Raw genomic sequence first — 15,355 nt, forward strand, 5'->3', positions numbered from 1 at the left:
AATGCTAAAGGAGTAAATAGTAGTAAACTTACAAAATTTGCACTTTTGTTGGTCTACCTTTTTATCATGAATCCGCGCCACGTGGTTGTCGGTAATATATTTTGCATTAAGTTCATAGTCACAGTAATTGCACAAGAAAACTTTCTCCTGAACGCCGAACTTCTAGTACAAGCCACCCTTCTTTTCCTGTTCACCTTGTTTTCCAATGGCAAAAACGTTTTAATATCCACAGTTCCATGACACATTTTTGTTTGGTGATCAATGATGTTCAGCAATAAAATTGCTCCACAGTTTATGATCGTCTCGTGAAAACAAAACTCGAATGGTATGTCAGCAGCCATTGTCAATTCAAGGTAAACAAATGAATTAAAATCAATGAATTAAAACAAACCAAAAATCAAGTCTGAAATACAAAACATATGGAGACCATTGAGTCTACTACTCAGACACTGGAAAAGATAAACGGAAACACAATGATAAACACTGGGATTGACACCCCACGGGCGAAGCCCGATGCTTGCACTACTACTTCTACTACTACACCAAACTAATTCTGACTCGCACATCGTCATCCGCCTCAGTCCTCCACCTCTAACCTCCGCTACCGACCTCCGCCACCGACCTCCGCTACCAACTTCCGCTACCGTCCTCTTCCTTCAACCTCCGCTACTGACCTCCGCTACCGACCTCCGCTACCGACCTCCGCTATCGACCTCCGCTACCGACCTCCACCAACCTCCACCAATGCACCAATAAATGGTTAAGATGTGAAAGCCCAAGAGATGTGAATGCAGCAAAATTTGGTTCAGTTTCGAGCTAGAATAGTTTTTGAGGGTATCGCCAGTTTAAAAATTTTATGCATGAGATCAGTTAATCGAAATTTTCAAAGTTTGCTATGTTCAGTCCATTAGTATTTTGTATGCACAGTCTGATGATGAGAGAAATGTGAAACTTTCTGTGCAATGCTGACCAAGAATTTAAATGAGGCTGCGAAGAAGAAGCACAGAGGGGATGTTTCTTCATGTAGTCTGTGCAGACTGACAAAAGGTTTTATGCTTCCATTTGTCTGTTTCAGTTCTGGTTAAAATTGAAAGACAATGGTACAGAAATGAAACTCACTGCGACCACGGTCCGGGTAGGCATTGTAAATGTGTTTATGTTAAATTACATGTTCCGCTGGAAGAAAATGTGGTGTTAACAAAAAATTGTTTGTTTTTGGATTCGCTGTTTGTTTAAATACTCTGCACGCAAATCTTCGTTAATGATTAGTCCTTCGCATGCAAACTTGCGTCTATAATTCATATTTCGCATTCAAACCTGCGTCTATATCTCATCCTTCGCATGCAAACCTAATGAATACAAAGAATACTGCCTAGCAGGTTCACGAATGACCAAAAGAAGAATGGTGCAGCGAGGAAAGTTAAATTATTTAGGCGCGTGACAATAGTGATTTTAGTGAGGTCAAAATATAAGGAGCTCAAATTATAGTGATTATAATAACTCAAACAATTTTAATTCGTGTTTATCACTATCTGTCTTAGATCCGTATAGACGAGACCCAGGAAATCCTCAGTTTCATCTGCTTGATGCTACCCGGGGACGCCATATCTTCCCCTAAGAGTAACCCTAGTGTGGGGTTCGAAGTAACACTGACGAAATAACTGAGTAACGCAGACGAGTAAGACAGACGAGTAACACAAAGTAAGAATGATGCTCAGCAATAAAATTGCTCCACAGTTTATGATCGTCTCGTGAAAACAAAACTCGAATGATATGTCAGCGGCCATTGGCAATTCAAGGTAAAAAAATGAATGAAAATCAGTGAATTAAAACAAACCAACAATCAAATCTGAAATACAAAACATATGAAGACCATTGAGTCTATTACTCAGACACTGGAAAAGATAAACGGAAACACACTGATAAACACTGGGATTGGCACCCCACGGGCGAAGCGCGATGCTTGCACTACTACTTCTACTACCACACCAAACTAATTCTGACTCGCACATCGTCATCCGCCTCCGTCCTCCGCCTCCAACCTCCGCTACCGACTTCCGCTACCGACCTCCGCCTCCAACCTCGGCTACCGACCTCCGCTACCGAACTCCGCCGACCTCCAGCGATGCACCAATATATGGTTAAGATTTGAAAGCCCAGGAGATGTGAATGCAAAAAAATTGGTTCAGTTACGAGCTAGAATAGAATTTTATGCATGAGATCAGTTTTTCGAAATTTTCAAAGTTTGCTATGTTCAGTCTGTCAGTATTTTGTATGCACAGTCTGATGGTGAGAGAAGTGTGAAACATTCTGTGCAGTGTTGACCAAGAATGTAAATGAGGCTGCCAAGAAGAGGGACAGGGGGGATGTTTCTTCATGTAGTCTGGGCAGACTGACAAAAAGGTTCCATACTTCTATTCGTCTGGTTCAGTACTTATTAAAATTGAAAGTCAATGGTTAAGAAATGAAACTCACTGCGACCAAGGTCCGGGTAGAAATTGTAAATGTGTTTATGTTGCCTGCAATTACATGTTCCGCTGGAAGAAAATGTGGTGTTAACAAAAAATTGTTTGTTTTTGGATTCGCTGTTTGTTTAAATACTCTGCACGCAAATCTTCGTTGATGATTAGTCCTTCGCATGCAAACCTGCGTCTATAATTCATATTTCGCATTCAAACCTGCGTCTATATCTCATCCTTCGCATGCAAACCTAATGAATACAAAGAATACTGCCTAGCAGGTTCACGAATGACCGATAGAAGAATGGTGCAGCGAGGAAAGTTAAATTATTTAGGCGCGTGACAATAGTGATTATAGTGAGGTCAAAATATAAGGAGCTCAAATTATAGTGATTATAATAACTCAAACAATTTTAATTCGTGTTTGTCACTATCTAATAGTAGTAGTAGTAGTAAAGGCTTTAGGATTTAAACATAAATAAATCCAAGGGTTTGTTAGACCCACATGAGTTCAGTCCAAAGGTAGTTTTAGTTTAGTCTAGTTTTTTCCAGTTATTGCAGTGGTCACATTTGCAAACAATTCGCTAAGTGCATTTGTCCCTCTTGTCATATTTTCTCAGAAAGTAGTCCCAGTAGATTTTGGAGATGGTGTCTTTATTGAGATATTTTCCGTAGCTGGTGTACACTCTGATAATAATATCTGTCTTAGATCCGTATAGACGCGACCCAGGAAATCCTCAGTTTCTTCTGCTTGATGCTACCCGGGGACGCCATATCTTCCCCTAAGAGTAACCCTAGTGTGAGGTTCGAAGTAACACTGACGAAATAACTGAGTAACGCAGACGAGTAAGACAGACGAGTAACACAAAGTAAGAATGATGCTCAGCAATAAAATTGCTCCACAGTTTATGATCGTCTCGTGAAAACAAAACTCGAATGATATGTCAGCGGCCATTGGCAATTCAAGGTAAAAAAATGAATGAAAATCAGTGAATTAAAACAAACCAACAATCAAATCTGAAATACAAAACATATGAAGACCATTGAGTCTACTACTCAGACACTGGAAAAGATAAACGGAAACACACTGATAAACACTGGGATTGGCACCCAACGGGCGAAGCGCGATGCTTGCACTACTACTTCTACTACCACACCAAACTAATTCTGACTCGCACATCGTCATCCGCTACCGACTTCCGCTACCGACCTCCGCCTCCAACCTCGGCTACCGACCTCCGCTACCGAACTCCGCCGACCTCCAGCGATGCACCAATATATGGTTAAGATGGAAAGCCCAGGAGATGTGAATGCAAAAAAATTGGTTGTTACGAGCTAGAATAGAATTTTATGCATGAGATCAGTTATTCGAAATTTTCAAAGTTTGCTATGTTCAGTCTGTCAGTATTTTGTATGCACAGTCTGATGGTGAGAGAAGTGTGAAACATTCTGTGCAGTGTTGACCAAGAATGTAAATGAGGCTGCGAAGAAGAGGGACAGAGGGGATGTTTCTTCATGTAGTCTGGGCAGACTGACAAAAGGTTTTATACTTTTATTCGTCTGGTTCAGTACTTATTAAAATTGAAAGTCAATGGTTAAGAAATGAAACTCACTGCGACCAAGGTCCGGGTAGGCATTGTAAATGTATTTCTGTTGGCTGCAATTACATCTTCCGCTGGAAGAAAATATGGTGTTAACAAAAAAATTGTTTGTTTTTGGATACGCTGTTTGTTTAAAGGAACACTTTCTGTCAGGTGTAATATTAATCTTCACCGCCTGCGTTAATGATGCATCTGTATTATGAGATGATCTAAACTATCTTAACATGGGCCTTTTGCAGACCAGGGAATTTTTTGCTGGTGACATGATTTAGAATTGTACTTTAATTTGATAACAGATTGGAATGCGCTGAAGAAAATGATCCATATATTACGTAGAGGTGACAATATATCAGAGAGAAACTACATTCAAATTTTCGGGTGTGGTAATTCCTGTTATCTGTGATAACATATCCCAAGAGAAGAACAATTTTGAGTGAGGAGAAAAAAATGTTTAACCACTAGTATTGCCAGTTTCTATGGGAACACAAAAAATTGTGCAGTCAAATTTTGCGTCAGTCTGTATTTCCGGATGCAATGAGCAAAGTTTTTAAATTTATAATGAAACTTTGAGTCGGCCGATGTGACTCATCCATTTCAAATCTGTGCTTTAGCATGCGATAATACAGAGTATGGGTTCTTTGGCACAACTAAGCGTGGGTCACTGAACATTTAAAAGGTTTTACTTATAGCGAAGCCAAACAGTTCTTCGTATTAAACGATGATATCTTTATATTGTATGGCATAATAGGTTTCCGTTGTTGCGTCATTTCAATTACGGAGAGACTTACAGTTTATTTCGAATTGAGAAAGAGCCGGCTCTTCTTATGTCTTGGAATCAACTTGTGTACACATTTTATTTATGTTGCTGACCAGTGTTCTTTTTGTTATTTGTGAGTATTTGATCGATAAACTATTAGATTTGAGTTTTAATCATTCGCACTTGGGAGCGATGAACATCGAAAATTCGACAGTGGTCTCTTGGTTCCCATATAACACTTGACGTGGCTTTAAACACTTGACTTTGGACGCTGTAATTCGTTTCACCCTTTCTCTAAACTTTTCAGTCCTTATGGTAAATGTCCTCATAATTGTTCCGACCCAACTTTGGGGGGGACTATATATTATTATTATTATTATTATTATTATTATTATTATTATTATTATTATTATTATTATTATTATTATTATTATTATTATTATTATTATTATTATTATTATTATGGCTTCCACAAACGTGAGGGACTGCTCCCGCAAAAATTATATAAATAGATGAATCATACCTGTTTAAGTTTGTTTGTTAAGTTTATTTCGTTTGAGGACCGACACTTTTCGCAGAGACAGATAAATGTTATGGAACACGAATTTTCGATGCTGAAATAAATATTATAGTACTTCCACATCAAGTTTAAGATTCGATTTTTGAGTCCGACTGGTTGAAAGAAATTAACATTTGAATCAATGATATTTGCTCTATATGTGGTTCGATAGAAGAAATTTGACCGCTGAAATTCTTTTTCGATTTCAGGCAACACAAACCGAAAACTTGACCGTCTTTGCACAATATTAATATGCTCGCTGATGTTGAACGCATAATAATTGTTCACCAATTTCGATAGCAAGAGAAGATCTGTTAGCACAATGTAATAGTTGAGAGGTAATAAGTTCAGGGATCTCAGTCGTTCGCAATAATCAAGGTTCGGTAGGATCCATTTCGAAACTTTTTCTTGAGATTTTTCAAGGAGTCGCATGTCAGATTTTGAAGGCATATAACAGTTAGATCCATAGATTAAGATTGGAATAAGCGTACTCTTATAAAGATTTAGTTTTGCAGTAACCGTCAGGAGATATGATGTGTTTCTTTTAATTTGGTGGAAGAATTTGTTGGCTTTACGAGTCCGCAATTCTACATGTTCCTTCCAAGTGAGGCTGTCGTTCATAGTGATACCAAGGTCCTCCACAGTTCTCGATTGTTCCAGCGACCATTGACCCAAAACCGGACTTAATCTCGACTTGATATTGAAATTTATGTACTGACATTTCGATAAATTGAAGCTGATGTTATTTTCGTAACTCCAACGCAATATTGAATCTAGATCTTGTTTGATTCCGTGTGCGTTTCCAAGATTTTCATTATATAATAATTTGAGATCGTCAGCAAAAAGAAAGACTTTGGAGTTGAAAACAGTTTCAGGTAAGTCATTAATGAAAATAAGAAAAAGTAGGGGCCCAAGTATTGAGCCCTGAGGTACACCCGAGGTGACCGGCGAATTCTTCGAATTTAGATTTCCAATTTTCACGTATTGCAGTCTGTCGCTCAGGTAACTCTTTAAAATCTCGAACAGCTTGCCACCTATTCCAATGCAATTGATCTTACGTAAAAGTATTCCATGATCAATTTGGTCGAAAACTTTGGAAAAGTCAAAGAGAAGAGAGCTATTTTCTCGATTGTTCTCAGAACAGAATTTGTATATCTTATCTAAGTAGGTTATCATTTGAAGAATAACTGATCTTCTTTCACGAAAACCGTACTGTGAGTCAGTTATGAGTCCTTTGAAAAAATTTACAATTGAGCCATACAACAATCTTTCTAGAACTTTCGAGACAATGCATAATAGTGTTACAGGACGATAATTTACAACATCTGCTTTCGATCCTTTTTTCTTGAAAATTGGGCTAACTGCTCCTATTTTCCATGCACTAGGATAGGTTCCAAGGCGCCTAAATTTTCTGAATAACTCAAAGATGGATTTCGTAAGTTCTTTTGCGCAGTTCCTGAGGACAACTGCAGGCAAGTTATCAGGCCCACATGACTTTGATACGTCTAATGACCCAAGAATTTCAACTATTGCTTCTTCCGTCACAGTAAAACTGTTCAAAATTCTATTTTCATTCAAAGTGCTTTTGAAGACCGATGACACGGTGAAAACTGAACAGAAGTATTTATAAAGAGAGAGGCTTTTTCAGCATCACAGTTTGCTACGTCTTTGTTCCATTTAACCTGTGGCGGAACAGACGGTCTTTTTCGTAAGCTTTTAAAATACTTGTACATGGCTTGAGAATTTCGTGAGTTGAAAAGCTTTGATTCGTAATTTTTCTGGTCTAGGTCTACCGCTTCTGCTAGACTGGTTCTCGACGTTTCTATCTTGAGTCTCAACGAATCATTGTTGGCTAGTGAATTCTGTTTTCTCTGTAGCGTGTTAAGCTTTTTCATTAGATGTGATGTCGCAGGCGTGATCCAGGGTGGCAAATTGGATCTATGCTTACTCCGTCTTGGTGTGAATTTAGTGATCGCCTCGAATAACCAATGATACCACTCGCTGAGCATCCGATCGCAGTTGCTATAACAAATAGGATTAAAAGGGTTAAGACTTAGATTTTCCTTCAGACCAACGTAATCGCATTTACAGAAGCTCAAAATTTTGTGCAATTCGGTTTTCTCGTTCTTAGCAGGACTCAGGTCAAGATCTAATAATATAGGTATGTGATCAGATAAACTAAGTTTTGAGCAAAGAGTCGTCGCAATTGACGTCGATAACTATGCTGTCATCATTAACGAAAATTTGATCGAGTATGTTTTTACCACAAGTGGGAAAGAAAACAACGGGAATAAAATTTTGGCAATCAAATAGATCGACCAATTGTTTCTCATATAAGTCGGCTGACTCTAGTGTTTTCCAATTGACAGAAGGAAGATTAAAATCTCCTACTACTATGACCTTTATCTCTCTCCACTCATCGTTGTCTAGAAAGCAGAAGAAAGAGTTGAATTCGTCAATTGTGACTCGGTATTTGCTGTTACTAGGAGGGTTATACAAACACAAAATTAGTACCTTTTCGTTATTAACAGTTATGAGCGAACCTGCAAACGCAGACGCTAGTTTGTCATTCAGATTCTTAACATCAATTGGGAAAGAAGTAATGTTGTTCCGCACGCCAATCATTACACCTCCATGTTTGCTCTTCAGATTTGCATTTCTTTCGCTTCTGTAGAGCTGATAATTTTGCAGGAAACGTTCACTATCGCTGATGTCAGCTGTCAACCAAGTTTCAGTTAAAGCGATGATTTCATATGCAGAGGTTTCAGCCGCGACAGCAAACTTCCTTCGACACTCTAAATTTAGGAGGCTTCTTGTATTGAAAACTAAGCAGCTAAGAGAATTTTGTAGTCAATTTTGATTACGCGACAGTTTCAAAACATTTTCTTCTTCGCTCGTTAAAATCAGGTCCTTTACTTTTTGACCCTTAAAGTATAGCTGTTGGTTTTTAATACGGATGTCTAGTTTCGAAGCTCCACAGGCTATTAGGGCACGCCTTTTGAGTAGCATTGATTTCTCGACTTGAATTTCTTCTTGGTTCAGAGCTCTTGACAGGAAAGTCATAATCGACCAGCTTCCGTCCTTTTGCGAGAAGCTTTCGCACTTCCCACGGACTGCTTACAGTTACCAGCATGGTTCTTGGCTGCTTCCGATTTGGATTCTGCTTCCCTAACCTCCTGATGTTCTGCACATTTGTTTGTTCACCAAGGAAATGAATTAAATTATCAACTTGATTGTGCTCCGCGTTGAGCAGTTCTTCAGTTGAATTGACTTTGGCTTCAGCAATACCATTGATGCGAATTTGGTTTAAAATGACCTGATCTGGCGCACTCCTGGTAAAGCTCCGTTTTTCGAGCGCACATGGATTCTCTGTATAAACTTCCTTAACGCCTTCAGATACAAATTTTTTCAGTTGCTCATTCATTTTGGAGCAATTAGCTAAGTTTTCCTTGACTACCTCATTTACGGTTTCCTTAATGTCATCAATGTTTGGCAGTTCGTTGACTAGCTTACGTGTGGTTTTGTGTTGGGCTAATAAATCGCGGAAGAGAGAAATGACCCAATCTTTTTGCATTTTATGTAGATGTTTACTGACAGTGCTCACATCTTCTTCAATCAATTCATCAATCATCGGATAATAGTCCTTCGATTGTGATTCGAGTCTTTTTCTCGCAGCGTGGTCTACGTTTGACATATTATTTTTCCTTACAAGAAAGCACGTGAGTATTCGGGTTAACTACAGGGATTTCTCAACAATTGTTGCAAGCTTTTTGAACGTTATCTCTTGATATGAATTAGGACGATGGAGCTAAATCTATTTTATACGAGAAAACACTCGGAAGGCGGGTAAAGGAAGTTGTTTTTCGCCAGCACCTACGAGACAACAAAGTATCTACTTTAGGCGCGGTGAAAAACAAACAAAATAAAAACTGTAAATTTCCTCAGACACCTACGAGACAACAAAGTATCTACCTTAGGCGCTTCAGAAGAAAACAGTTTTTTTTATAAAACTCACGTTATTCGCTCTCGTCGAGTTTCTCTTTACTCATTTTTTGTCGCCTTCTCTGTCTGCTGCCCTTCTCATTCTTCTTCGATCTCTTTCGCTGAATGAGCTTCCGTAAGTTGTCACGGTGTTCGTGCACTATATTGAACAGATGCGACTCCAAGTCCACTTTTGGATGTACTTGTTTGAGCTGGTGAAGTATAAGCTTATTGTTCTTCTTCCTATAAGAGAGGAGATTTCTTGCGTCAATAGTTAGAATCTTTGTGTTTTGCAGAAGATGAAACAAACTTGGTGCTCCCTCTCTTTGTAGGTAAATAATGGCAGCAATTTTATCTTTGAACTGCTCAATCAAGTTGATCAACTGGCTAGAACTGCAGGCCGTGTTGTTGTTGCTTTTATGCTTACTGACAGAATTGCTAATCACGTCGTGCCAGAGAATAATGTCTCGCTTAAAACCAATTGATCCTCGTCTAATTAAATAATTCAAATCTTTCAGCTTGTTTGTTGTGGCTGGGTTAATGCTAAGTCCTCGAACAGCAAACGCAGATTTACGATCGCTAAGAACTTGGCGCAAAGAGAAGGTTGAATGCTTTCGAATATTGTCCAGGCAACTTGCACCAATGTAGAATACCATATCAGTACCGGTCTCTAAAAACCGTTCAAGAGAACGGACACCCAAGATACCCGGATTTTCATAGTAAGCTGAAACTATTTAATAAGTTTATCACAACAATTAGGCTATATACTCAAATGGTTTTTTTTTGTTCAGACCATTTTGGCCGATCGATATATATTCCCTGTCCCCTCACCACACCACAAATATTATTACAAAGCGTTCATTACCAATTTTGTTGGTTGGAATTTTTTTACAATTCAAAGAATTTTTACAATTCAAAGAATTTGAATTGTATTGGAGCGCTGTCTTTTTTTAAGATCTGTTCACACATTTTCATGATTTCTTAAGTCAAATTGGAGTAGTGATTTTGGTCACGCCGAAACAGGAAGTGGAGCGAAAAATCGAGTGGTTTTGCGGCGTGAATTTTTTTGGCTCTAATTTTAAAGTAGATTGAGAAAACGGTGTTTGAACAAAAGTTCGCTTTCTCGCTAATTGTTTTTGTTCACATGCGGCAATTTATTTACTTTAATTTTTTTGCTTGTTTTGATTTTTTTTGGATTGGATTTTTTAAATGGTTTTCCCAATTCCCTTATAGTCCCTTCTAGGTCTAGTTTTTTGTTTAGTCAATGAAATTTCTTTGAATTGTACGTCAGGACTTGTCCTGCTATGTTTTTTTATTTCAGTTGTTAATGCTTCTGGTTTCTAATGCAAAAGAGGAAATCTTATCACCCGGATGATGACGATGATCCTCTTTGCTGCTGTGAATATCTGAGCGTCGAAGAAAGCAGAAGGCGTCACATTCTCCAGTTTTGTTGTGACTGCATTCTGCTGGACGATATCTGCGAAAGGTAAAACCACGGGCACAAATTCGCCTTAATTAACAAAATAAACACGTTCAAATTTTTCCTCGAGAACGTCTCTGAGGTTCTATTTCGGTTAATGGTATAGGAATTTGTCTGCTCCTGTCGATATTGTAATTCGTGGCAGAAAGTAGTGCCATTTGTACAACGAAGGGGCTGACACCCGCTGGAATTAACATACCAAAATCCTTTCCTGCTACTTCTACTAATCACTGTGACATTAAGTTCTATTATGATGCTATTAGAAAGGTACACTTTAGGTAGCCATTGGTTATATTGGTGATGAACCTCAAAAGAATTGCAACACAACCGAATGGAAACGCTTAAACTTTAGATGCTTAACGTAAACGTTTTTAGATGCCTGCGCTGTGAAACTGTCCCCATAGGCAGATTTTACAAACTGTTCGCAGTGATGTTGGATCGTGTGCGACTTCCCTCTCCTGGGGGTGCAGTTCGATTAACGTGGAAGCATGTGCTGCCGTTTGTTGTTTATCCAGTCCTTGTGTACTCAGGTGCTTATGGTGCCTTCATATGTGCCTTGGGATTCTTGCTAGTCCTATATGGGTATGTTGATGTAGATTTTGGACCTTCATCTTTTGTCAATAGGTACAGAAAATCTTATAATTGACGTTGTAAAATTGCATATAGACCAAAATACTCTTAAAACTATATTTAGATGGTCAAACGTTAAGTGTAAAAACATGTTTGGATTTAATTTTCAAGTTAAAGACGAAAAGACAAGCGGAAACTTGACCTGTAAATCTTTTCATGGCGTTTGTATATTTTTATAATATTAAATTTCAAGCAGACTTCGAAACCACTAAATTAACCGGTCAGCCTACCGAGCTGACTTTTCAGAATGATGACTGACTTTTGGGGCAACTTAATATAAGAGAAGGGTTTACTAGTTTTTGCCATGATTAACTGATTAAAACCAATCTTATAAAACTTTCAGGCTTCATTATTTTAAAATTGGAGATAAGGGAAATGAAATGACGGCAAAAAGTTTTTCAGGCAGAATTGGGGCAGTAATTGACTCTAGAATAAAGAGAGAAAGATTGGCGAAGTATTCTTTAATTCCTTTACTTTGAGATAAGTGAAACACAAATGACCATTTTCTGGAAATATTATGTATAATTGTAATGACTACATCATGTTTTAGGCTGACTCTGTACTCGCAGTTTATGTTCACGAAGAAGCAGAAGAACACAGTGGTTGGATGTTTCATCTGGGCATACTTAGTGTACACGTATCTGTTGTACTTGTGGTATCTCTACCCCATGCACGACATTCCCCAGTCATGGCTAGCAGTCCAACATGTACTCATATGTGTGTTCGTTCTATCCTACGTTCTCACATTAGCAGGTACCACGAGAATTTCACAATTCTTTCCTTACTAAATCATTTTACTGGAGTTTTGTCATGATTTTTTGAGCTCTTACGCCACATTGTGTTCTGAAAACGCAGATGGTTAACAATCTTTAAAAATATTGTTTGGTTTATAGTAGCGAGCGATTTTCGATAGTTGATTTAGAGTAGCGAAAGTTAGAACATTCACAGATACGTGTCTAAGATTCAGTTTTCACCGAAAAATTAACAGATGTGCGGTAACTTGTGTATTTGATGGATTGATATGTGTTTGTTTCAGTGCGTAAGTTCGTCCTCTTTTCTTTAACTTCTTTTTCTGTTATCAATTCGCAGGTAGCTTGCATCCAAAGCAATATTTGCATGATGATGCTGGCAAAACATGAGATTGATTAAAAGCTTTGATGTGAGCAAATTTGTAGGGAGCAGTATCCACCATTGTAGGTTAAAAGTGACCCAAACTTTTAAATTGGTTTTTAAAAGGAAAATATAGATAAAACGTTAACCCCGGACCTAATCATTGTTGGTCCAGGTTTTGTTTTTAATCATAGTTACAATTTATATTTTCATATTCTTGTCTTGGGCAAATGAACAATTAAACTGTTATTCCTTGATCGCACTTTGAAGCGGTGTCCCGCTTTTTCACCCCTCCATCATTTAACCCCGATTTTAATCTTTTGTAAAGTAAGGACTATTTACTTAGCAATATAGTCATTTGACCATGCCTCGCGGGCCATGGCCATGCCTTAGCGGCCCGTGGGACTTGATATGAAACTATCACAACCGAACATGGGATTAAGTTATCTACTTAATTATGACAAAATATGCCTTTTATGTCGACTCCTAATTTGCGGTATGAAATGATAGAGGGGTTAAAAGATACGGGGTTAAAATATGCGGGGTTAAATGAATCGGGGTGAAAAGAAATAGAACCCTTTGAAGCACTTTATACAAACGAAAATCCTTTAACGATGATAAATTAATTTGAAACACTATCAATTTCGATAGACAACTGGGTCGGTAAAATGAATTTTACACGATCTTTCCACAGTATTCTGCAAGAAAAACAGAAATTGATTCGGAGTATGTATCCTGACAAATTAATCTCTATCAGGGCAAGGAATTTCAATAAACCAAAGTTATAAGATTCGACACTCCAATTAACGAAACCAAGAAATAAAAATCATTTTAGTGCAAACTTCAACAGCCAAAACTGTTCTACTTCTGCACTCAGTCGGGCAAAATTCGGCTGGTAACAGTGGTTTTGTTTTTTTTTTAAAAGTGACTCACATTTATAGTCGGAAATAATTAGTTAAAGAATTTAACACAAAGCCATCAAAATGAAAATATATAGAGCTTTGATTCTTCACAAAATCAGATTTTGCTTCAAAAACTCCTTTAAGGAGCTAGATAACAAATCAGCAACGGAATCGAAAACAAATCTTGAGAAAAATTAGACTTAGTGATTACATTGAAATCAAATTGACATCCTAAAATCTGAAATTAAAATTAAAGTGCTTGCTTTTTAACCTGAATATATTTTGGTTCTCTGAGAAATCTTTATCACAATTTTAAAACAAGATCTAGAGCGAAGTAAAGGGCACTAATTCCACTCGTGCCTCAGCGACCCTATTATCTTCATAAAAGAACATCCGAAAAATTGGAATAAATAACAACCAAGCAATTGAAAAGCAAATAATTTCAAAACCAGGGAATTCAGTACAAATATTCCATTAAATCTAAAATAATGAATTTTTCTCAAAAATTGACCAGGTTGACAAATCAAATGGGTGAATGATTCATACGCGACAAAAAATCAAGGAAACGCAATTGAACAATTGATCCCAAGAATTTGATAAACATTTATTAGCTCTGATATTTTCTGACCTCAAAAACTTCAATTATTTCCGTATCATTTGGCACTGAAATGTCCAAAATATTAATATATGAAAAATTGGATCCAAACAAACAAAATTGTTAAAACGTTGATACATCCAAATGCTGCTTGAAACAAATACTGCTAAACATCCAAAAGAAGAGAAATGTTTCATTAAATCAGACATTTACAAAAATAAATGGTTTTGAAAAAAATAATTCACTGTACCTTTTTATGCTGAAGACACACTTGTCATGCCCTTCATACATTCGTGCCATGCTTAAACATATTTGTACAATCCATGCGCGTGCATTTACCCCACTGTTAGTAAAGTTTAACTCATTCACACGCCCATAAACATCCGGGATTATAAAGATTAAATTGTACAATGCTCTTACTTTATCTCGTGCAATTATTTAACATCAAATGTTGTGCTCTAATCTAATTGCCACTCTCAGAACAGAGAGAACGATAGCTACAGCTCAGTTGACTTGTGAATAAAACATTTGCTGCACAAAACTTTTATTTCTGGAGATAGACTCAAAATTGCCAAAAGAACTCTTTCGAGCATCCTGACTTAAAATCTTTAAAACAAAAGCCTGAGAAACCCAAAATAGTTAGCGCCCCCAAAATTGCTCTAATAGATAGCTGGCATATAGGAGAACGTCACATGGGTATAGCTAGGCCTCCGCTGACAACACTGTCTCGAGAACGCACTTAATACTGATTAATTACAACAAAAGGGTACTCCATAATGGCGAAAAAACCAAAATACAAAATATGCCGATAAATTTGGCTACATGAATGAGTTAAATATGAGAAGGTTATTGTTAGCCTAAAAAATTATTAAGAAACAATAACTAAATGCGCATCGCGCGAAGTGTCTAATACATAGCATTAGTATTACTGGCAGTTAAATTAACTGTAAAAAACAATAGAACGCTACCAAAATATCATAGAAAATTTACGTACCATAACTACCAATTAATTCGGAAAAGTGTTAAAAAATGCTGCAAGCGAAAATACTATTTGCTCGCTTAGCGAATAATATATCAGTCCTAATCTTTTTTTGCTCAATCAAGAATTAGTAACAACAGAACAGTCCATCTCTTATCTCTGCTATTTAAACGTTATCAACAATAGCGAAGCAGTGAAATCAACTTTTTTTTTACTTTCAGCAATTGACCTTTTTATATCCGCTCTTGATAGATTAAATGAAAATTGCCGGAAGAGTTCAGGAGACCACTCGTAGTAAATTC

The 15,355-nt window shown here is 37.4% G+C and overlaps 2 protein-coding genes across 3 annotated transcripts in view; one reads left to right on the plus strand and one right to left on the minus strand.

Annotated features, from left to right (window-relative positions):
• The window catches only part of LOC142337630 (uncharacterized), a 448,376-nt gene extending 438,269 nt beyond the window's left edge, over positions 1-10,107 (minus strand). For both annotated transcript variants that reach the window (XM_075387006.1, XM_075387005.1), the window contains exon 1: positions 10,088-10,107. The gene's annotated coding sequence lies outside the window, so the exon portion shown is untranslated. The remainder of the gene's footprint in view (positions 1-10,087) is intronic.
• Positions 10,108-10,658: 551 nt separating this feature from the next.
• Positions 10,659-15,355, plus strand: part of LOC142337633 (palmitoyltransferase ZDHHC23-B-like) — a 44,789-nt gene continuing 40,092 nt past the window's right edge. The window contains exons 1-3 of the mRNA XM_075387008.1: positions 10,659-10,843; positions 11,213-11,419; positions 12,018-12,220. Coding sequence (XP_075243123.1) covers positions 10,701-10,843; positions 11,213-11,419; positions 12,018-12,220 — 553 coding nt within the window. The 5' untranslated portion in view covers positions 10,659-10,700. The remainder of the gene's footprint in view (positions 10,844-11,212; positions 11,420-12,017; positions 12,221-15,355) is intronic.

The sequence above is a fragment of the Convolutriloba macropyga genome, chromosome 4 (genome assembly GCF_964194025.1).
Source record: "Convolutriloba macropyga chromosome 4, txConMacr16.3, whole genome shotgun sequence".
Lineage (NCBI taxonomy): Eukaryota > Metazoa > Xenacoelomorpha > Acoela > Convolutidae > Convolutriloba > Convolutriloba macropyga.